General features: G+C 40.3%; 1 protein-coding gene and 1 pseudogene across 1 annotated transcript; both read right to left on the bottom strand.

Moving 5' to 3' along the window:
• The window catches only part of LOC133632351 (protein NipSnap homolog 1-like), a 302,488-nt pseudogene that overhangs the window by 170,234 nt on the left and 108,456 nt on the right, over positions 1-23,798 (bottom strand).
• On the bottom strand, positions 10,073-23,418 carry LOC133631871 (zinc finger and SCAN domain-containing protein 20-like). Its single transcript, XM_062024041.1, has 4 exons — positions 23,026-23,418; positions 16,391-16,573; positions 16,094-16,315; positions 10,073-11,973 (listed from the first exon to the last, which is right to left on the bottom strand). Exons 1-4 carry the CDS (start codon positions 23,378-23,380, stop codon positions 11,411-11,413), a joined length of 1,323 nt encoding a protein of 440 aa, XP_061880025.1. The 5' UTR covers positions 23,381-23,418; the 3' UTR covers positions 10,073-11,410.

Below are 23,798 nucleotides of genomic sequence, written 5' to 3' on the forward strand. Positions count from 1 at the left end.
ATGGCTATCTAGCTAGCTGCTAATGTCCATCCATACTTGTAAATCACTCCATGGCGACAAATAAAGTACGTTTCTTACAAGTATCATTATCACTGCAGGACAAGGAATATCTAAACATGCTTCACTACACACCGTAGGAGGATACAATAGCTCACAATGTAAACAAACGCCATGGGTGGATCTACACCTGACATCCACTGTAATGATACCAAGTACAATAGCGTATCTAGTCGATACTACTATGATTACATCAATATTTTTTATCGTCACAAAGTTTTTTTTCTTTTTATTTATATTATATTCATAAAGCCATGAAATATGTCCCTGGACACATGAGGACTTTGAATATGACCAATGTATGATCCTGTAACTACTTGGTATCGGATCGACATCTAAATGTGTGGTATCATCCAAAACTAATGTAAAGTATGAAAGAAGATAAGAATAAGTGATTATTACATTATAACAGAAGTGTAGATAGAACGTGTTAAAACAGAAAATAACCACAGTAAATGAACAAGTAGATTATTAATACATTTTTACAGTTTGTCCTTTATAATGTGTACAAAATAATAGGTGTATAAATGACACAATATGTTACTGCAGACTAATTAGGAGTCTTTGTTTGTTTACTCACTACTAAAAGACAAGTTGACTATTTTATTGAAGGACTAAATGACAATAATAAACATATGTTTCATGTACACTAACATTTGTTGTTCCAATAAAGACAATAATGACATTTTTTTGCGGTGCCCTTTATTTAGGAAAGTATCGAAAAGTATCAAAGTACATTTTGGTGTCGAGACAAGCCTAAATTTATGGAAACATCACAACAACATTTGTATCATGTGGGTCAATCAGCTGATCAATACACAGGAACTTGATTCCTATTTCACAAACCAAAAACTGAATCCAGTACAGAGTGTAAAGCAAAATACCTACAGGAATAATTCATCTATTAAAAGGCTACCAATTTACCCTTCAAACCAAGAAATGAGTAACAAACTATTCTTAGGGGCGATGGATATTACAATGAAAACTTACTCACCAGTTGAAATGCAGTCTAGGAATCATCAAGGTGCAGCCTGTCCCATCATGTCGTCCATACCGTCAGATACATTGGGAAATCAAGGAAGTTGTGACTGTTAACATTTTCCAGCACAAGACGGTGATAGTGGTGTCGATATCAACGTCTAGTCACCTTAAAGGCCTACTGAAAGCCACTACTAGCGACCACGCAGTCTGATAGTTTATATATCAATGATGAAATCTTAACATTGCAACACATGCCAATACGGCCGGGTTAACTTATAAAGTGACATTTTAATTTTCCCGCTAAATATCCGGCTGAAAACCTCTCGGAATGATGACGTTTGCGCCTGACGTCACGGGTTGAAGCAGACATTTTGGAATAGCACTGTGGCCAGCTTAAGTCGTCTGTTTTCACCACATAATTCCACAGTATTCTGGACATCTGTGTTGGTGAATCTTTTGCAATTTGTTTAATGAACAATGGAGACAGCAAAGAAGAAAGCTGTAGGTGGGGTCGGTGTATTAGCGGCAGGCTGCAGCAACACAACCAGGAGGACTTTGACTTGGATAGCAGACGCGCTATCCGACGCTAGCCGCCGACCGCACCCATGATCGGGTGAAGTCCTTCGTCGCGCCCGCCACACTTCCGGTTGAAAAACTCCTTTGGATATGATTTATGCGCGTGACGTCACAAAATCCACGGAAGTGGTTGTACCCCATCGACCCGATACAAAAACCTCTTGTTTTCTTCGACAAAATTCCACTGTGTTGGTGAATCTTTTGCAATTTGTTTGATGAACAATGGAGATTGCAAAGAAGAAAGTTGTAGGTGGGATCGATCGGTGTATTAGCGGCTAAGTACAATACTTACAGCAACACAACAAGGACTACTTACTACGCCTAGCCGATGCTTGCCGCCAAACCCACGGGTGAAGTCCTTCGTCGCGCCGTCGATCGCTGGAACGCAGGTGAGCACGGGTGTTGATGAGCAGATGAGGGCTGGCTGGCGTAGGTGGAGCGCTAATGTTTTTATCATAGTTCTGTGAGGTCCGGTTGCTAAGTTGCTAAATTAGCCTTAGCGTCGTTAGCAACAGCATTGTTAAGCCTTACCAGGCTGAGAATTTTTAAGCGTGTAGTTACATGTACATGGTTTAATAGTATTGTTGGTCTTCTGTCTATCCTTCCAGTCAGGGGTTTATTTATTTTGTTTCTATCTTCATTTGAGAACGATGCTATCACGTTAGCTCAGTAGCTAAGTGTGTCACCGATGTATTGTCGTGGAGATAAAAGTCACTTTAAATGTCCATTTCGCGTGCTCGACTCTCATTTTCAAGAGGATATAGTATCCCAGGTGGTTTAAAATACAAATCCGTGATCCACAATAGAAAAAGGAGAGAGTGTGGAATCCAATGAGCCAGCTTGTACCTAAGTTACGGTCAGAGCGAAAAAAGATACGTCCATCACTGCCTCTCGAGTTCTTCACTGTAACGTTCCTCATCCACGAATCTTTCATCCTGGCTCAAATTAATGGGGTAATCGTCGCTTTGTCGCTCCGAATCTCTCTCGCTCCATTGTAAACAACGGGGAATTGTGAGGAATACTAGCTCCTGTGACGTCACGCTACTTCCGCTACAGGCAAGGCTTTTTTTATCAGCGAGCAAAAGTTGCGAACTTTATCGTCGATTTTCTCTACTAAATCCTTTCAGCAAAAATATGGCAATATCGCGAAATGATCAAGTATGACACATAGAATGGATCTGCTATTCCCGTTTGAATAAAAAAAAAATCATTTCAGTAGGCTTTTAAAGGCTGGTATCAGTTTGGAAGGCAAGCTGATCACTTCACGTCAAGTAATGACAGTTTGAGGGTTGATGGCGAGGAGCAGTTTTTCCCGCCCAACCACAAACGGGTACTGACCCACCGGGAACGTGGAGGTGTCATCATCATTCCAGCCCAATCTTACCTAGGTCTGAATTTGTGGCGCCGAGTTCAAATCAAAAAGAGTTTTGTGGAGAACCATCGGAACAAAGTCGGGCGCCGTGCCGCTACCGCATCTTATGGCGTGGACAAAACCCCTTCGCAATTTATCATCGCCCGCCATTTTAACCCCGGTTCCCTTGGTCCAAGTCCCTAGGAGGAGTTGGTTAAAGTACGACCTCTGTTTTTGGCCTAAAAATGGCCGACGGACACCTAGGTTTCTGACTTCCTGTTTGTTTTCAAGTATGGGTTTTTTGATTGATTGATTGATTGATTGAGAAGTTTATTGACATCTTATAGAATAGAATCCACATAATGCTTTACAAAAGGCAAAAGGATGGCACAAAAAGCCAAAAGGCTAGTTTCCATTGTGGTCCATGAAGGGTCCTTGAGACTGCTACATGGATCTTGTCATGATAAGACGTCCTCGGACATTTTCCAGACGATACGTGAAACTGGTGGCCCCGGGATCATTTTCTTAGAATTTTCAAAGGGGTGGGGGGGCCCTACAGAGTCAATTTGGACATTTCATGTTTGGGACCGCGAATATATAAAAAAAATTTCGACCTAAACAGACGTGTGATTATTATTTTGTGCATGTTAGGTGCCTTCATAATGGGATCCAAGTGGGAGAATAATAATAAAACAAGCCATTCCAAAAGGCCATCTCCATCTTCTCCAACCTGTATTGAAAGAGTCTATCGTCATTTTTACACCAAATAATTCGGGATGTAACAATATCAAAATCTACCCGGTATGATATTGTCACGATATTAAGGCTACGGTATGATATAATTGTGATACATGTCCAAAAACAAAAAAGACTTAAAGGCCTACTGAAAGCCACTACTACCGACCACGCAGTCTGATAGTTTATATATCAATGATGAAATCTTAACATTGCAACACATGCCAATACGGCCGGGTTAACTTATAAAGTGACATTTAAATTTCCCGGGAAATATCCGGCTGAAACGTCGCGGTATGATGACGTATGCGCGTGACGAAGTCAGAGTAACGGAAGTTATGGTACCCCGTAGAATCCTATACAAAAAGCTCTGTTTTCATTTCATAATTCCACAGTATTCTGGACATCTTTTGCAAGTTGTTTAATGAACAATGAAGGCTGCAAAGAAGACAGTTGTAGGTGGATCGGTGTATTAGCAGCAGACTACAGCAACACAACCAGGAGGACTTTGTTGGAGAGCAGACGCGCTATCCGCCGACCTCACCTTGACTTCCTACGTCTCCGGGCCGCCAAACGCATCGGGTGAAGTCCTTCGTCCTTCCGCCAATCGCTGGAACGCAGGTGAGCACGGGTGTTGATGAGCAGGTGAGGGCTGGCTGGCGTAGGTGGAGAGCTAATGTTTTTATCATAGTTCTGTGCGGTCGCGTTGCTAAGTTAGCTTAAATGGCGTCGTTAGCACAGCATTGTTAACCTTCGCCAGGCTGGAAAGCATTAACCGTGTATTTACATGTCCACGGTTTAATAGTATTGTTGATTTTCTATCTATCCTTCCAGTCAGGGGTTTATTTCTTTTGTTTCTATATGCAGTTAAAGCACGATGCTATCACATTAGCTCGTAGCTAAAGCATTCGCCGATGTATTGTCGTGGAGATAAAAGGCACTGAATGTCCATTTCGCGTTCTCGACTCTCATTTTCAAGAGGATATAGTATCCCAGGTGGTTTGAAATACAAATCCGTGATCCACAATAGAAAAAGGAGAGAGTGTGGAATCCAATGAGCCAGCTTGTACCTAAGTTACGGTCAGAACGAAAAAAAATATGTATTTCACTGCATTCTAGTCCGTTACTCTAACGTTCCTCATCCACGAATCTTTCATCCTCGCTCAAATTAATGGGGTAATGGTCCAAATAGCTCTAGCTGCGTTGAAAACAATAGGAAAATATGAGGGAGTGAACAACTGACAACGTCACGCTACTTCCGGTAGGGGCAAGGTTTTTTTTTTTAATCAGAGACCAAAAGTTGCGAACTTTATCGACGTTGTTCCATACTAAATCCTTTCAGCAAAAATATGGCAATATCGCAAAATGATCAAGTATGACACATAGAATGGATCTGCTATTCCCGTTTAAATAAAAAAAATTCATTTCAGTAGGCCTTTAAAAATGTTCAAGTGTGTCAAATGAAGTCAAATGTTTAGGACCAACACACTTTTACTGTAATTGAACACAAACATAAAGCTCAAATCATATTTATTACTACAAACATGTATTCTGAAGCGTGAAGGACATCTATTTTAAAAAAACTAAAAAAACAAGAAAAACCTGCCAGTTGTGTGTCTTACAGTAACGTTGTTGTTAAAATAATTGTATCTAAGTTATCACAAAACTTTGTGTTGCCATGAGTTCCGGCGAGAGGACAAAAGCTGTCTTTGATCCTACCAAGAAGAAGGCTTGTAAAACTCCACTGTGTAGGATGGGAAGCAACATGAAGGTGTTCTGTTTCTTTGATGTATTGTAATCCACAGAAAGATTTTGTCTTGACCCGAGAACTACAAAGCAGAGAGGAAGCAGGGCCTGACTCCCCTCAAGGCGACCTCTTCTTTGAACTCCTTTACCACCTTTTCTTTGAACCGACCTTTGAACTGTTTTGTAACCAAAGGCGATGGCTGTTTACGACCCCCTTTCCTTAGAAACAGCTGTTGCCACGTAATCAGGGAAAGTCCAAATAAAAGAGGAGGCGTACAATCTTTCGTCAGAGCGTAGTGAGACTAAGTACAGTCCAGACGTCTTTCCTCAATTGAGCCAAATTTAATTCTGTCTCTGTTTAATTCCTTGCTTCTTGTCTTGTTTAATAGATGTCATCAGTGTTTGAACCTGACAGTTGTAAACAAAAAAGTTCACTTTAGTGCAGAGGGCTCATGGTCATTTCCACTGAGGGCCACTGGGCAGTTATGTTTGGCCCCAGAGGGCCGCTTCTAACAGTGAATACTATTATTAGACAATTTTGTATGCTTTTTATTAGTAGATTTTTTTTTAAACTAAAATGTAAAAACCTCAAAACGGAGTGTATATTACTGTAAATGGGAAAAACCGTACTGCTGTTTTTATGGTTAAAAAAAGGCAGTTCAGTTGCCAGAATTTTACTGCAAAATTAACATTTGTTTTTTACTGTCAATTAAAAAATGCAATTTTACAGTAAAATTTTGGCAACTGAGCTGCAATGTAAAAGTAGCAATAGATTTCATGGTGAAATTGTGAAATTTACTGTGTTTTTTTTACAGCATTTTTCTCTAAATGAAAAAAAACAGTACTTTTTTTTTACTGTAATAAACTGTGGTGCCGTTTTGGCATTTACAGTAATACACCCAACAATATACACTTGTTGATTTGCGGTACAAAAAACAAACTGGCAGCTCAGTTGCCAGAATTTTACTGTAAAATGTACATTTGTTTTTTTTACGGTCAATGAAAAAAAATGCAATTTTACAGTAAAATTTTGGCAACTGAGCTGCCAATTTATTTGTTTTTTTTTCTGAAGTTTTTTTTCCGGTGTATTACTGTAAATGCCAAACGGCACCATTTATTACAGTAAAAAAAAAAAAAAGTACTGTTTTTTTCATTTAGAGAAAAATGCTGTAAAAAGCACAGTAAATTTCACAATTTGACCATGAAATCTATTGCTACTTTTACATGGCACCATTTGACGGATAACTTGCTTTGAAATCATTATTATTAGTATTTATGTCTATTTAAAAAATATGTTTGATTGACATTTTTGCATAATTAGACAATATTTAAGTTAACATAATGTGCGATTACATGGAGTACATGTTTTTTTTCTGCCAAAATAGAGAGAAAGAATACATTTAGTAAGAAAAGTTACAGTACTTTATATTATTTCCAGGGCCAAATAAAATGAAGTGGCGGGCCACATGTGGCCCCCGGGCCTTGAGTTTGACACCTGTGATTTATTTAGTGTCTTTCAAATCGTAGTTTTTGAGAAGCAGTGTCCTCTACAGTGGACATTTTATATTAGTTAGGAAAATTCAGTTTCCCTATTTGAACTTTTTCAAACGTAAATAGCTCACCAATTGACGTTAAGCTTGAATGGCTTCATCTTTTCCGGGTGATGCTTGCTTATCAAGTAGTTTGGCGTGAAGCAGATGCGCCTCAACCGAATCTCTTTTGGACGAGTGTGGCGGTTCAGATTTTGCCAGTTTTTTTTTTTTTGTCAACATAACTCAAAACAGTTATGGACAAATTTTGATAATAAAAAAAAAAATCCTCCTATCTAGTACAAAGTGAAACACGCATCACTTCCTGCTTCCTCTTTCTCTCCCACGTTGCCGTTCCGAGGATTACGAGAGACGTGGATAAAGAAAAAGTGCCAGAAAAAAACTACACTCGCCAAGTTTTAAACGTCACAGGATCATTCTGTTGATTTTGAAACCGCAATATCTACAATACGTTACATCCCTATACGTAATACATCGCGGGAATTGGTTTGAAGCGAGAATCGAGTCTTGATGGAATTGAGTCGTGCGTGTGTAAAGATTCACATCCCTTTGAAAACAATATTTAGATTTTTGACAGACACAACAAAAACTACTGAGTTGCATTCAATGTTCAAATACAGCAATAAACCAAATATATTAAAGGATATATAAAAGTCATGGGAAATATTCTAACTTCTAGAGTGGAAAAACAAGTCACCTTATATTGAGGCTATTCACATATATAACAGATTTATTATGACACTAAAATATTCCAAAATTTGTGAATAAATACAGTATATATGATCAAAATAGCAATCAATCTCAGGGAGGTTCCTGAGAGGAGGAAGCCAGTCACGTGAGCCACAGACCACTTCCCCATCAACAACAATGATAATCAAGCAGAATTTGGGAGAGCCAACCAACGATTACTTTTGGGGAAAAGGACCTTATATTTTTGAGCCCGAACACAAAGAGGACGAGCAATACGTTTTAGAAGTCAAGTGATGGATGCAGTTTCATTTTGACAGTATAGCGTTAGCAGCGTCGCTAGGTGCTAAACATACAAAACTAACCATGGCAAAGCAAAATAAAACACTTACTGCGATATTTCCATTCTCGCCGGGATGCCGACCCACGGGACGCTCGCATGATTCCGTTTGGATTAAGATTCAATCACAATCCTCACAAAAGGGTTAAAAGAAAAGTTTCTGCAACAAGTGTCTTTTTGGCCACCTCAGGGACGAGAATGTGGACCAGCCTGACGGTCCATGGCCACATTTGTCTACTACCAGCTGGCAGATGCCTGAACTATAATCTAGAACAGGGGTCACCAACGCGGTGCCCACGGGCACCAGGTAGCCCGTAAGGACCAGATGAGTAGCCCGCTGGCCTGTTCTAAAAATAGCTCAAATAGCAGCACTTACCAGTGAGCTGCCTCTATTTTTTACATTTTATTTATTTACTAGCAAGCTGGTCTCGCTTTGCCCGACATTTTTAATTCTAAGAGAGACAAAACTCAAATAGAATTTGAAAATCCAAGAAAATATTTTAAAGACTTGATCTTCACTTGTTTAAATAAATTCATTAATTTTTTTACTTTGCTTCTTATAACTTTCAGAAAGACAATTTTAGAGAAAAAATACAACCTTAAAAATGATTTTAGGATTATTAAACACATATACCTTTTTACCTTTTAAATTCCTTCCTCTTCTTTCCTGACAATTTAAATCAATGTTCAAGTAAATTTATTTTTTTTATTGTAAAGAATAATAAATACATTTTAATTTAATTCTTCATTTTAGCTTCTGTTTTTTCGACGAAGAATATTTTTGAAATATTTCTTCAAACTTATTATGATTGAAATTCAAAAAAAATTATTCTGGCAAATCTAGAAAATCTGTAGAATGTTATTTCAAAGTCTTTTGAATTTCTTTTAAAAATTTTGTTCTGGAAAATCTAGAAGAAATAATGATTTGTCTTTGTTAGAAATATAACTTGGTACAATTTGTTATATATTCTAACAAAGTGCAGATTGGATTTTGACCTATTTAAAACATGTCATCAAAATTCTAAAATGAATCTTAATCAGAAAAAATTACTAATGATGTTCCATAAATTCTTTTTTTAATTTTTTTCAAAAAGATTCGAATTAGCTAGTTTTTCTCTTCTTTTTTTCGGTTGAATTTTGAATTTTATAGAGTCGAAATTGAAGATAAACTATGTTTCAAAATTTAATTGTCATTTTTTTTTGTGTTTTCTCCTCTTTTAAACCGTTCAATTAAGTGTAAATATCATTAATTATTAATAATAACATAGAGTTAAAGGTAAATTGAGCAAATTGGCTATTTCTGGCAATTTATTTAAGTGTGTATCAAACTGGTAGCCCTTCGCATTAATCACTACCCAAGAAGTAGCTCTTGCTTTCAAAAAGGTTGGTGACCCCTGATCTAGAATTTACTTTTAGCAAGTTTGAGACGAAGCAGAAGCAATGGGCGGCTCAGTTTGTCCAACAATAGCGGCGTAAGATAGCATTAGCTCACTGCTATCAATAAAATAGTCCGTCTGCGTCAGCGCTTATAATAACAATTGTCAGAATAATTGCATCCAAGTTATCACAAAACTTTGTGTTTCCATGAGTTCCCGGCGAGCAGACAAAAGCTGTCTTTGATCTTACCAACCAAAAGGCTTGTAAAACTCCACTGTGTAGGATGGGAAGCGACATGAAGGTGTCGGGTTTTTTTAATGTATTGTAATCCACAGGAAGATTTTGGCTCGACCCGAGATCTACAAAGCGGAGAGGAAGCAGGACCTGACCCCCCTCCAGGCACCTTTTCTTTTAACTGTTTTGTAACCAAAGGCGACGGCTGTTTACGACCCCCCTCCCTTTAGAAACAGCTGTTGCCATGTAATCAGGGAAAGTCCAAATAAAAGAGGAGGCGTACAATCTTTCGTCAGAGCGTGGTGGAAGACTGTTCAAGGGTACAGGTCTACGGGTTTCTCCTCATTGAGCCAAATTGAATTATGTCTCTGTTTAATTCCTTGCTTCTTTGTCTGTTTAACTCTCCTGAAGGAATCAATAAAGTACTATCTATCTATCTAATAGATGTCATCAGTGTTTGAACCTGACAACAACATCACCCATATTTGGTTAATATTCAGGTCACAACATGTTATTGGATGTTTTTAGAGAGTATAATGAGAGGACCCTCGATCTGTTGAATCAATTGTTAGCTATTTAGGGTCCGCATGTACCCCTGTGGGACTCCTTTGTACAGGGACAAAGGACACTATTGAAATTGTAAGGTTTTATTAGGGTCCGCATGTACCCTGTATAAAGGAGTCCCACAGGGAGTCCTTTGTAAAGGGACAAAGGAGACTATTGAAATTGTAAGGTTTTATTAGGGTCCGCATGTACCCTGTATAAAGGAGTCCCACAGGGAGTCCTTTGTACAGGGACAAAGGACACTATTGAAATTGTAAGGTTTTATTATTATTATTATCATTCCGCAGCTTTGCGCACTACTTTGCCCCCCTTAACATGCTTCAAAACTCACCAAATTTTACACACACATAGAAAAACGTGCCCCAAAAATCAAAATTGCGCTCTAGCGCCCCCTAGGAAAAAAACAAAAAAAAACTGCATGTAACTCCCACTAGGAAGGTCGTAGAGACATGAAACAAAAACCTGTATGTAGGTCTCACTTAGACCTACAATTCATAAATTCACATCCTTGGACAAAAACCAACAGGAAGTTGGCAATTTCCCCTTCAACACAAAAAATGACTAAAAACACTCATTTTTGCCTCTTTGAGCTGTAATTTGACCCCCTTAAAATACTTCAAAACTCACCAAACTTTTCACACACATCGGGACTGGTGGAAATTGCGATCTAAAAAAAAAACGAACCCCAAAACTCAAAATTGCGCTCTAGCGCAATTTTTGAATAAAACAGAGACAAAACTGCTCCTCAGAGGAAAACTCAGACAAAACTGCTTGTAACTTCCGGTAGGAACGTCTTAGAGACATGAAACAAATACCTCTATGTTATTTATGATTTTGAATGCATAAAAAAAACCAAGCAAATGTGTTGTCGTCTTACATTAGGATGATAAATGATAAACAGCACATCTCCTTACAATTTTTGTGTATTTCCAGTATGACTGACCTAATAATATGGTCAGAGTGCAGAAGCGTTACCACAGTGACGTAGACTCTACGGAAATTGCCGAGGATAGTCGAAGAGGAATATTCCAAATGGCTGACTGAACTTGCGGCATTTTGTGATGTTTAAACTGTGTTTTTACGCATTTTCAAATTGTAAATACAATTGGATATGGTTTGATGGATACAATGAAACACATAAAGTCAACTTGTTTTTCCACTTTACCGCTACTTTCAGAGGACTTGCAGGAAAATGTGTACAAGTACTTTCCCCTACGGCGTGTGTGTTTTCATGTGGGACATCATATTATGTTTGGCGGTGAACCTTTTGTCGCAGACTGCGCAAACAAAAGGGTTTCTCCCCTGTGTGCGTTCGCATGTGCTTAGCCAAAAGACACCCGTAAGGAAATCTTTTAGCACAAACCGGGCACGTCGGCGAGTTTTTACCGGCCTTCCTTGCGGCGCGTTTGTCGTCAGCGTGAGTCCTGGTATCGCGTCGTCGTCCGTATCGCTGCTCAAAGGTTCTCGGGCGTCGTCGTCCTCGGAAAAGTGCGACGTGCTGTCGTCACAATCTGACAGTGGAGCTAGGAGGTTGTCCGCTCCTCCATCAGCTTCGGGTGTGTGTCCAAGTGAGCTGCTGCTGCTGCTTGGAGGCTCCGCCCCTCCGGTCTCCTCTCTTGGACCGTGACCAAGCTGTGAGGACTCGGGCGGCTTGTCCTCGGTCTTCCCGGAGACACCAGTCGGTGGCGACTCGGTGAGCTCAGCCTCCTTCGGCCCTCCTTCCTGAGTGAGGTCTTCCTCTTTAATGTGGGGGCGACCAATCAGCTGCCGGACGTCTGCAGGACACAAACTTACGTTAGCGTAGACACGTCAAATATGATCAAGTTAGCCCGTTTAGCACAACAATAGTTTGAACATTAGCGGTATATTGTCAGGTTCAAACACTGACGACATCTATTAAACAGACAAGAAGCAAGGAATCATGCAGAGACAGAGTTCAATTTTGCTCAATGAGGAGGGACGTATTGGGCTGCACACTCAGTTACAGTTCCAACCTACGCCCTCAGGCACGGCCCACGTGCTCCACTATTTATTCGGGAGGACCCTGGTTACATCACTGAGGCTGCTTCTGAAGGAAGGCGGGGGGGGGGGGTAATTTCAGCCGCCCCAGTTAGACACAATATATGATTATTCAGAAACGGAAATGTGCTGACACTCGTGATATGGCCCTGTCTCTGCTTTGTCTGCGTCAAGGTACTCGATGTTCGCCCTTGGCAGTCAGCAGGCCGGGTCTGGACACAAACACTGATACGAGACGACTCGCGATCCAAGATTGCAAGTTGTCCCTTTGCACGGATAGAAAAGTACAACTTCAGCACAATTGATGATTGTCAGAATAATTGTATCTAAGTTATCACAAAACTTTGTGTTACATTGAGTTCAGCTCGCCCTGCGAGAGGACAAAAAGCGGTCTTTGATCCTACCCAGAAGAAGGCTTGTAAAACTCCACTGTGTAGGATGGGAAGCAACATGAAGGTGTTCTGTTTCTTTGATGTACTGTAATCCACAGAAAGATTTTGTCTTGACCCGAGAACTACAAAGCGGAGAGGAAGCAGGACCAGACTCCCCTCCAGGCGACCTTTTCTTTGAACTGTTTTACGACCCTTTCTTTGAACTGTTTTGTAACAAAGGCGATGGCTGTTTACGACCCCCCTCCCTTAGAAACAGCTGTTGCCATGTAATCAGGGAAAGTCCAATTAAAAGAGGAGGCGTACAATCTTCCGTCCGAGCGTGGAACACCGTACAAGGGTCCAGGTGTACGCGTTTCTCCTCATTGAGCCAAATTTAATTCTGTCTGTTTAATTCCTTGCTTCTTGTCTTGTTTAACAGATGTCATCAGTGTTTGAACCTGACAATAATAACTACAGCAACGGCCTTTAAGCATAAGTGTTGTGTGATGATTTATACATAATTATTCTAACAATATTCAAAATCGCCACAATAATACCGTGACGTCTGACGGTGTGTACTGCAAACTTGGCGAGTGTAGTTTTTTTTCCCTGGCGCTCTTGCCTGAACATTTCACCAAAGACCATCCATAACGTTTTGACTTATGTCGCTAACAAACCGCGGCGGCTGGTCCGCGCGCTAAAGCGCTACCGTCGTCTCGAGCGGTTTCCAAGGCGACGCGAAGCAAAAGGGAAAGCGCGGACTATGCACACAACGGGAAATATGCGAAGCTACTTGATAAACCATCACCTGGAAAAGATATTTGAGCCAATTTGAGGTATGTCCGTTATTAAACGTTAAATTGTCAGATATTTGCTTGAAACAGTTTCCGCACAATTCTTTGCACTTAAAAATTCATGTTTGTATTAATAAATGTGGTTGGAACATTTGAGCATTATGTTTGTCGTGAATTATACTAAGTGCGTTCAGTCTTTTTTCACAAGTCCACAATAAAACAATATCGTATCGTTTCGTTCGGAGTGAGCACATTTAGGTATTGTGTGTTCAAATTGTTGCGTTTGACCAGATGTTCCTCCAAGTGGGATGTAAAACGCTGGTCAGTCCCAAGTTCCTTAGATGACATATAAACTGAACTCAAAGGTACCACCAAGCACAGAATAGGTATTTTGTAATCTATTGTCAAATATTTGAGAATAGAGACCAGCCTCGAACAACACATACAAATGCGTAGCCCAAGTTGATCTGAAAACATCCCGGAATGCACTCTCCTCTTCAATATCTCCCCCCGCCCTCACTTCTCTCACTTCAAACACATTCTCATTGTCTCTTATCTTGAGTCTGGCCTGGGAAGCAGAACAGGGAGTATTCCTCCTTCTCGTGTTATCTCTACTCTCTGCATTCCACTGCTAGAAGACCGACACCTTACTTTGCAGACTAGTAAAGAAGGAAGAATACTAGCTATTTTGTAATACGATTATGGAGGAAAGAAGAAACACAAAAATATGGATATATGAAAATATATATATATCCTTCAAACTCTAGTAAATATATAAATCTACACAATTAACTGGAATATTATGCTTTTCTTTAAATTGAATTTAGGTTTCAGAACGTCAACGGCAAGAAGCCAGGACGTGCACATGATGCAAGACAGTCAGTCTTATTTGCACGAACGCATCAGTTACCAAAGTTTAGGTCGTCAGCTAATATGCTAACACGTTTACAAGTGTCTGTGTTAGTATCATTCATTTACAATGGCATTCTTTTTGTATTGTTTCAGTCTCGTAACATCACCGTGGAGTTATTGAGTCTGTTCGGCTAATCGGAGAGCAAGCTTTTTGACTTCTGTTTTGTTTGATCATCCGTTTTACTGCCTCGTTACAGACACCGTTTGCATGTAAATAAACATTTACAGAATCTTTCTGTTTAAATAACTCATTTCACAACATATATATGTGCGGATTATACTCTGGCGCGGCTAATATATGGAAAAAAAATGTTTTCTTCTAAAATTTAGTGAGTACGGCTTATATCTGAAAAATACGGTATATTTATTTTTTTACGTGCCCCCCCAACCGCCTCCATGGGCACGTCCGACTGGTAGGAGACCACAGGGAAGACCCAGGACATGGTGGAGAGACTATCTCAGGGCATTCAATTCATCGCCACTGGACCGTTTGGTTTGTCTTAGAAGAAGTTTCGCCTCTCTTCCAAGTAGACTTCATCAGTTCATGGTCATAGACTTAGATTGATCAGATCTAGTCTTGGACTGGTCAGATCTAGTCTTAGATTGGTCAGATCTAGTCTTAGACTTAGATTGGTCAGATCTAGTCTCAGACTTGGATTGGTCAGATCTCGTCTCTAGAGACTGTGTCTCCCAGCTGGCCTGGGAAAGCTTTGGGAAGAGCTCGACAAAGTAGCTGGGGAGAGGGATGTCTGGGCTTCCCTGCTTAGGCTGCTGCCCCCGCGACCCGATTTCCGATAAGCGGAAGAAGATGGAAGAATGGATGAGTTACCAAAATTTTGTCCACTTAAACAAAAGTTGAATGTGTTTAGAATTTCATAAGATGGTTAAGGATAACCTAAAAAAAATCACGACTCTTTATGACACATCACTGTCCTCCATTTTTAGATAACAGAGATCACAGGTGTCAAACCCAGGGCCCGGGGGCCAGATGTGGCCCGCCACATCATTTTATTTGGCCCTGGAAAGCCTGGACATAATATGTATCAATAAAGTACTGTAACTTTTCTTACTAAATGTATTCTTTTTCTATTTTGGGAGAAAAAAAGACATGTACTCCATGTAATCGCAAATGATGTTAACTTATATATTGTCCAATTATGCAAAAATTCTATTTAAAAACCATTTTTAAATAGAAATAAATACTAATAATAATGATTTCAAAGCAAGTTATCCATCAAATTGTGCAAAGTAAAAGTAGCAATAGATTTCATGGTCAAATTGTGAAATTTACTGTGGTTTTTACAGCATTTTTCTCTAAATGAAAAAAAAAGTGCTTTTTTTAAATTGTAATAAACGGTGGTGTCGTTTTGGCATTTACAGTAATACACCCAAAAATGTACAGTTGTTGATTTGCGGTAAAAAAAAAAAAATGTTTTTACTGTAAAATTACATTTTTTGTATTTTACAGTACAAAAATAAACAAATGTCAATTTTACAGTAAAATTCTGGCAACTGAACTGCCTTTTTTTTTTTTTTACCATAAAAACAGCAGTACTGTTTTTCCATTTACAGTAATATACACTACATTTTGAGGTGAAATTATTGCAACTTACCATATTTTTTTTACATTTTAGTTTAAAAAAAAATCTACGAATAAAATGCATTTTTTAAAAATGGTGTAATAATAGTATTGACTGTTAGAAGCGGTCCTCTGGGGCCAAATATAACTGCGACGTGGCCCTCAGTGAAAACCACTTTGACACCTCTGACCTAGAGAAACCAACAGAAGTCCAGTCAACCTTTTTCTCCTCGGTGATCCGCTGGATGTGGCCTTAGACTCTGGAGGCCTTCGAGTAGAGCAGAAACCATGGACTCGTTGCTCTGAAGGATGCTATCCACTAGTCTCTCCTGCCTTTCTTGGCAGCGCTGGAACTGTTCAGCCAAGACCGACTGCATTCTCTCCATGCTGGACGTGAACCTCTCAAACGCCGACCGTCTTCCCCTCGGTCTTTGCCTTTGACCTAAAAAAAAATAGTCCAAAGTAATCGTTATTGGAGAATACTATACTTTACCATAAGGGCAAGGTAAGAACCTACCAAGTAACGCAAATGTGCCAGGTCCAGGACTCCTCTGGGGAAATAGAGTACTGGCAGGTGCAAAGGACGGCGGGTGAGTCAAATATGATGATCCAACACTCTCGTTGCTTTTGAGATCAGAATCCTTGTCCGGATGCGCCTCCGGATCATTGTTTGGATCTCCCTGGTCATCTGGCACACCCTCTAAAACCAAAGAAAATACAAACGTTAGGCATCATTTGGGATGAAATAGGAAGTATTTGCTGCCAGTGCCTCAGAGAACAGTTTACCCTTTATTCATCTTAGTACCATCATTTTGACCTGGGAGACTAACACAGTTTTTCCCTACACTTTGAAACCTGCGGCTTATCAGACGGAGCAGCTGATTTATGGATTGTTCTTTGCTGACGGCGATAATAAAACTATTTTATTATCTTTTTTAAAGCAAAAACACCTATGGTGTTTTATTGTTTGTGCTATGGAGCCATCTTTTGGACAATTTCACTCACTGCAGGTGCTGCAGTGTCCTTCCATTTACCCGTTTTCAGAAATTTGGGAATTTCAGGAACATTTTTGAAAATATTGATACTAGCACAGATGTCCTAGATCAGTGGTCCCCAACCTTTTTGTAGCTGGGGACTGGTCAACGCTTGACGGGGGGGGGGGGGGGGGGGGGGGTTCATAAAGAAATACAATCATGTGTGCTTACGGACTGTATCCCTGCAGACTGTATTGATCTATAGTGATATATAATCAATCAATCAATCCATCAACGTTTATTTATATAGCCCTAAATCACAAGTGTCTCAAAGGGCTGCACAAGCCACAACGACATCCTCGGTACAGAGCCCACATACGGGCAAGGAAAAACTCACCCCATCTGGGACCATCTCTGACACCATCAAGGCCAACAATCGAGATCTCGTAGATACTTAAAAAAAGGTTTGTTATGTACCCCTTGGTCTACTTTCAGACCTTTTTGGGCACCCCATTCATCATCATATAATGTATGTATTGTGTTTTTTATGTTGATTTAATTTAAAAAAAATAAATAAATACATTAAAAAAAAATTAAAAAAAATAAAAATTAATTTTCTTGCTGGTCCGCGGCCCGGTGGTTGGGGACCACTGTCCTAGATCACAGGTATCAAACTCAAGGCATGCTTGAAACTCCGCATGTCAACATCTCCGGCCGGTGCCACACCCACAAAATGCCCAAGCAACCATTTCCACATCAACACCGTATGAAACAAGCAGTCAACAACAGAAGGAGATAACGTCCGCAGGAACCTACCACATAGTGAAGGTGTTAGAATAATTATATATAAGTAATCACACAACTCTTATGCTAATAGGCACATGACTTGTTATCTTCCACTGCAAGTTAGGAGTTGCCTCGCTGCTGCTGTTTGTGTCTTTTAGCCTGCTAACAGCCGAGGACGGACTTCAAGTACCTCAACGCAGACAAAGCAGAGGCAGGGCGAAATCACGAGGCTCAGCACATTTCCATTGTGAATAATCACGTATTGTGTCTACTAGGGGCTGCTCGCATAATATGTGTCCCCTCCCTTTAGAAGCAGCCTCGGCGATGTTGACTAGGGAACTCCTGAATAAAATGGGGGAGCGTGGGGGTTGTGCCTCAGAGTGTGGTGGGAGACTCTAACTGAGTGGGCAGCCCCATACGTTTCTCCTCATGAGCAAAATTGAAATCTGTCTCTGCTTGATTCCTTGCTTCTTGTCCTGTTTATTAGACAGTTCGGTGCTTAAAATTGACAGAAGGACATACACTATTTGACTTCCTATTATGCAGCTCATTTCTATTTGACACTTATTGAAATATCTTGTGTGACATCATGCACAAATGTGCACTTTGTTTGTTTTAAACTATTGTAGTGGCGTTCTGTACAAAAAGTGCACTTTAATTTAGTGTTGTTTTGATATGTCATCTTAGTGACATCGTGCACAAAAGTGCACTTATAGCTTGTTTTAAAATGTCCACTATGGACTGGACTCTCTCACTATTATGTTAGATCCACTATGGAGTGGACTCTCGCACTATTATGTTAGATCCACTATGGACTGGACTCTCGCACTATTATGTTAGATCCACTATGGACTGGACTCTCACACTATTATGTTAGATCCACTATGGACTGGAGTCTCTCACTATTATGTTAGATCCACTATGGACTGGACTCTCACACTATTATGTTAGATCCACTATGGACTGGACTCTCCCACTATGATGTTAGATCCACTATGGACTGGACTCTCTCACTATTATGTTAGATCCACTATGGACTGGACTCTCACACTATTATGTTAGATCCACTATGGACTGGACTCTCACACTATTATGTTAGATCCACTATGGACTGGACTCTCACACTATTATGTTAGATCCACTATGGACTGGACTCTCACACTATTATGTTAGATCCACTATGGACTGGACTCTCACACTATGATGTTAGATCCACTATGGACTGGACTCTCTCACTATTATGTTAGATCCACTATGGACTGGACTCTCACACTATTATGTTAGATCCACTATGGACTGGACTCTCACACTATTATGTTAGATCCACTATGGACTGGACTCTCACACTATTATGTTAGATCCACTATGGACTGGACTCTCACACTATTATGTTAGATCCACTATGGACTGGACTCTCACTATTATGTTAGATCCACTATGGACTGGACTCTCACACTATTATGTTAGATCCACTATGGACTGGACTCTCACACTATTATGATAGATCCACTATGGACTGGACTCTCACACTATTATGTTAGATCCACTACGGACTGGACTCTCACTATTATGTTAGATCCACTATGGACTGGACTCTCACACTATTATGTTAGATCCACTATGGACTGGACTCTCATTATTATGTTAGATCCACTATGGACTGGACTCTCACACTATTATGTTAGATCCACTATGGACTGGACTCTCGCTATTATGTTAGATCCACTATGGACTGGACTCTCACACTATTATGTTAGATCCACTATGGACTGGACTCTCTCACTATTATGTTAGATCCACTATGGACTGGACTCTCTCACTATTATGTTAGATCCACTATGGACTGGACTCTCACACTATTATGTTAGATCCACTATGGACTGGACTCTCTCACTATTATGTTAGATCCACTATGGACTGGACTCTCACACTATTATGTTAGATCCACTATGGATTGGACTCTCACTATTATGATAGATCCACTATGGACTGGACTCTCACACTATTATGTTAGATCTACTATGGACTGGACTCTCACACTATTATATTAGATCCACTATGGACTGGACTCTCACTATTATGTTAGATCCACTATGGACTGGACTCTCACTATTATGTTAGATCCACTATGGACTGGACTCTCACACTATTATGTTAGATCCACTATGGACTGGACTCTCTCGCTATTATGTTAGATCCACTATGGACTGGACTCTCACACTATTATGTTAGACGCACTATGGACTGGACTCTCACACTATTATGTTAGATCCACTATGGACTGGACTCACACTATTATGTTAGATCCACTATGGACTGGACTCTCACACTATTATGTTAGATCCACTATGGACTGGACTCTCGCTATTATGTTAGATCCACTATGGACTGGACTCTCACACTATTATGTTAGATCCACTATGGACTGGACTCTCTCACTATTATGTTAGATCCACTATGGACTGGACTCTCTCACTATTATGTTAGATCCACTATGGACTGGACTCTCACACTATTATGTTAGATCCACTATGGACTGGACTCTCTCACTATTATGTTAGATCCACTATGGACTGGACTCTCACACTATTATGTTAGATCCACTATGGACTGGACTCTCACTATTATGATAGATCCACTATGGACTGGACTCTCACACTATTATGTTAGATCTACTATGGACTGGACTCTCACACTATTATATTAGATCCACTATGGACTGGACTCTCACTATTATGTTAGATCCACTATGGACTGGACTCTCACTATTATATTAGATCCACTATGGACTGGACTCTCACTATTATGTTAGATCCACTATGGACTGGACTCTCTCACTATTATGTTAGATCCACTATGGACTGGACTCTCACACTATTATGTTAGATCCACTATGGACTGGACTCTCTCGCTATTATGTTAGATCCACTATGGACTGGACTCTCACACTATTATGTTAGACGCACTATGGACTGGACTCTCACACTATTATGTTAGATCCACTATGGACTGGACTCTCGCTATTATGTTAGATCCACTATGGACTGGACTCTCACACTATTATGTTAGATCCACTATGGACTGGACTCTCTCACTATTATGTTAGATCCACTATGGACTGGACTCTCTCACTATTATGTTAGATCCACTATGGACTGGACTCTCACACTATTATGTTAGATCCACTATGGACTGGACTCTCTCACTATTATGTTAGATCCACTATGGACTGGACTCTCACACTATTATGTTAGATCCACTATGGACTGGACTCTCACTATTATGATAGATCCACTATGGACTGGACTCTCACACTATTATGTTAGATGTACTATGGACTGGACTCTCACACTATTATATTAGATCCACTATGGACTGGACTCTCACTATTATGTTAGATCCACTATGGACTGGACTCTCACTATTATGTTAGATCCACTATGGACTGGACTCTCACACTATTATGTTAGATCCACTATGGACTGGACTCTCTCGCTATTATGTTAGATCCACTATGGACTGGACTCTCACACTATTATGTTAGACGCACTATGGACTGGACTCTCACACTATTATGTTAGATCCACTATGGACTGGACTCACACTATTATGTTAGATCCACTATGGACTGGACTCTCACTATTATGTTAGATCCACTATGGACTGGACTCTCACTATTATGTTAGATCCACTATGGACTGGACTCTCACACTATTATGTTAGATCCACTATGGACTGGACTCACACTATTATGTTAGATCCACTATGGACTGGACTCTCACACTATTATGTTAGATCCACTATGGACTGGACTCACACTATTATGTTAGATCCACTATGGACTGGACTCTCACACTATTATGTTAGATCCACTATGGACTGGACTCACACTATTATGTTAGATCCACTATGGACTGGACTCTCACACTATTATGTTAGATCCACTATGGACTGGACTCTCACTATTATGTTAGATCCACTATGGACTGGACTCTCACACTATTATGTTAGATCCACTATGGACTGGACTCTCACACTATTATGTTAGATCCACTATGGACTGGACTCTCACACTATTATGTTAGATCCACTATGGACTGGACTCTCACACTATTATGATAGATCCACTATGGACTGGACTCTCACACTATTATGTTAGATCCACTATGGACTGGACTCTCACTATTATGTTAGATCCACTATGGACTGGACTCTCACACTATTATGTTAGATCCACTATGGACTGGACTCTCATTATTATGTTAGATCCACTATGGACTGGACTCTCACACTATTATGTTAGATCCACTATGGACTGGACTCTCGCTATTATGTTAGATCCACTATGGACTGGACTCTCACACTATTATGTTAGATCCACTATGGACTGGACTCTCTCACTATTATGTTAGATCCACTATGGACTGGACTCTCTCACTATTATGTTAGATCCACTATGGACTGGACTCTCACACTATTATGTTAGATCCACTATGGACTGGACTCTCTCACTATTATGTTAGATCCACTATGGACTGGACTCTCACTATTATGTTAGATCCACTATGGACTGGACTCTCACACTATTATGTTAGATCCACTATGGACTGGACTCTCACTATGATGTTAGATCCACTATGGACTGGACTCTCACACTATTATGTTAGATCCACTATGGACTGGACTCTCACACTATTATGTTAGATCCACTATGGACTGGACTCTCACTATTATGTTAGATCCACTATGGACTGGACTCTCACACTATTATGTTAGATCCACTATGGACTGGACTCTCACACTATTATGTTAGATCCACTATGGACTGGACTCTCACACTATTATGTTAGATCCACTATGGACTGGACTCTCACACTATTATGTTAGATCCACTATGGACTGGACTCTCACACTATTATGTTAGATCCACTATGGACTGGACTCTCACACTATTATGTTCGATCCACTATGGACTGGACTCTCACACTATTATGTTAGATCCACTATGGACTGGACTCTCACACTATTATGTTAGATCCACTATGGACTGGACTCTCACACTATTATGTTAGATCCACTATGGACTGGACTCTCACACTATTATGTTAGATCCACTATGGACTGGACTCTCACTATTATGTTAGATCCACTATGGACTGGACTCTCACACTATTATGTTAGATCCACTATGGACTGGACTCTCACTATTATGTTAGATCCACTATGGACTGGACTTGTGCAGCCCTTTGAGACACTCGTGATTTAGGGCTATATAAGTAAACATTGATTGATTGATTGAACAAAAGCTAATGTGCCTCTTACGGGTTTCTCCACGATCCTAGCTGACCCACTTAGGTCCGGGCTAGTTTCCTCCAACTTGTCAGCAACTTACTTTGCAGCAAAAGTCCGACGCCAACATCCAAGCTGCGGGAGCGCGGGTGTCCTCCGAGCAGGTCGTCCAGGAGCTGGAAGTGCGGACACCAGACTGGCTTGTGTCCACTCGCCGCGTCCTTCTTGGTGTTGTAGTAGACCTGCTTCAAGCGTTTCCACCGCACTCGGATCTGCTCGGGACTTCGACGGAAGCCGGCGTTCTTCATCGCGTTCGCCACCTTTTCGAACACTTTCCCGTTCCTGGTTTTGCGTCCGTCGAGGTACTTTAAAATGTCGGATTCCCTCAGCTGGTGGATCAAGAAGATGGTTTCCTCGTCACTCCAGAAGTGGGTGCCGCGGGGACCTGCCAGCGCCATTTTGAAAGTGCCCCGTTGTTGTGAGTCCACGCAGCGGTGGGACGTTCGGCTCTTTGTGGAGAGCCGACTCTTTTGGCTCGGCTCGACAGAAAGGAGGCGGTGCTCTGCGCATGCGCCAGCATGAACGCCGTCGGAATTGTTGAGTCGTTTGCGAAAGATTCGGCCTTTTGAGCTTTGGCTGTTGTTCACATTAATTTATGGACAGCAATAATGCAAAAGTTCTGAGCAAAATTAAACATTTAATTATCTTATAGTTATTACTCTACTATGTATACATTAGCAGTACTAAAACAAACTTTAACTTTTGAAATTTGTACAATTTAAAATGTATCTTTTTTCTGCGCAACACATCTAAAGTAAAACAACAGAGAATAACAAAAAAAACTCAAAAATAGTACAATTAATAAATATATTTGTT

Source organism: Entelurus aequoreus, linkage group LG17 (assembly GCF_033978785.1).
Source record: "Entelurus aequoreus isolate RoL-2023_Sb linkage group LG17, RoL_Eaeq_v1.1, whole genome shotgun sequence".
Taxonomy (NCBI): Eukaryota; Metazoa; Chordata; class Actinopteri; order Syngnathiformes; family Syngnathidae; genus Entelurus; species Entelurus aequoreus.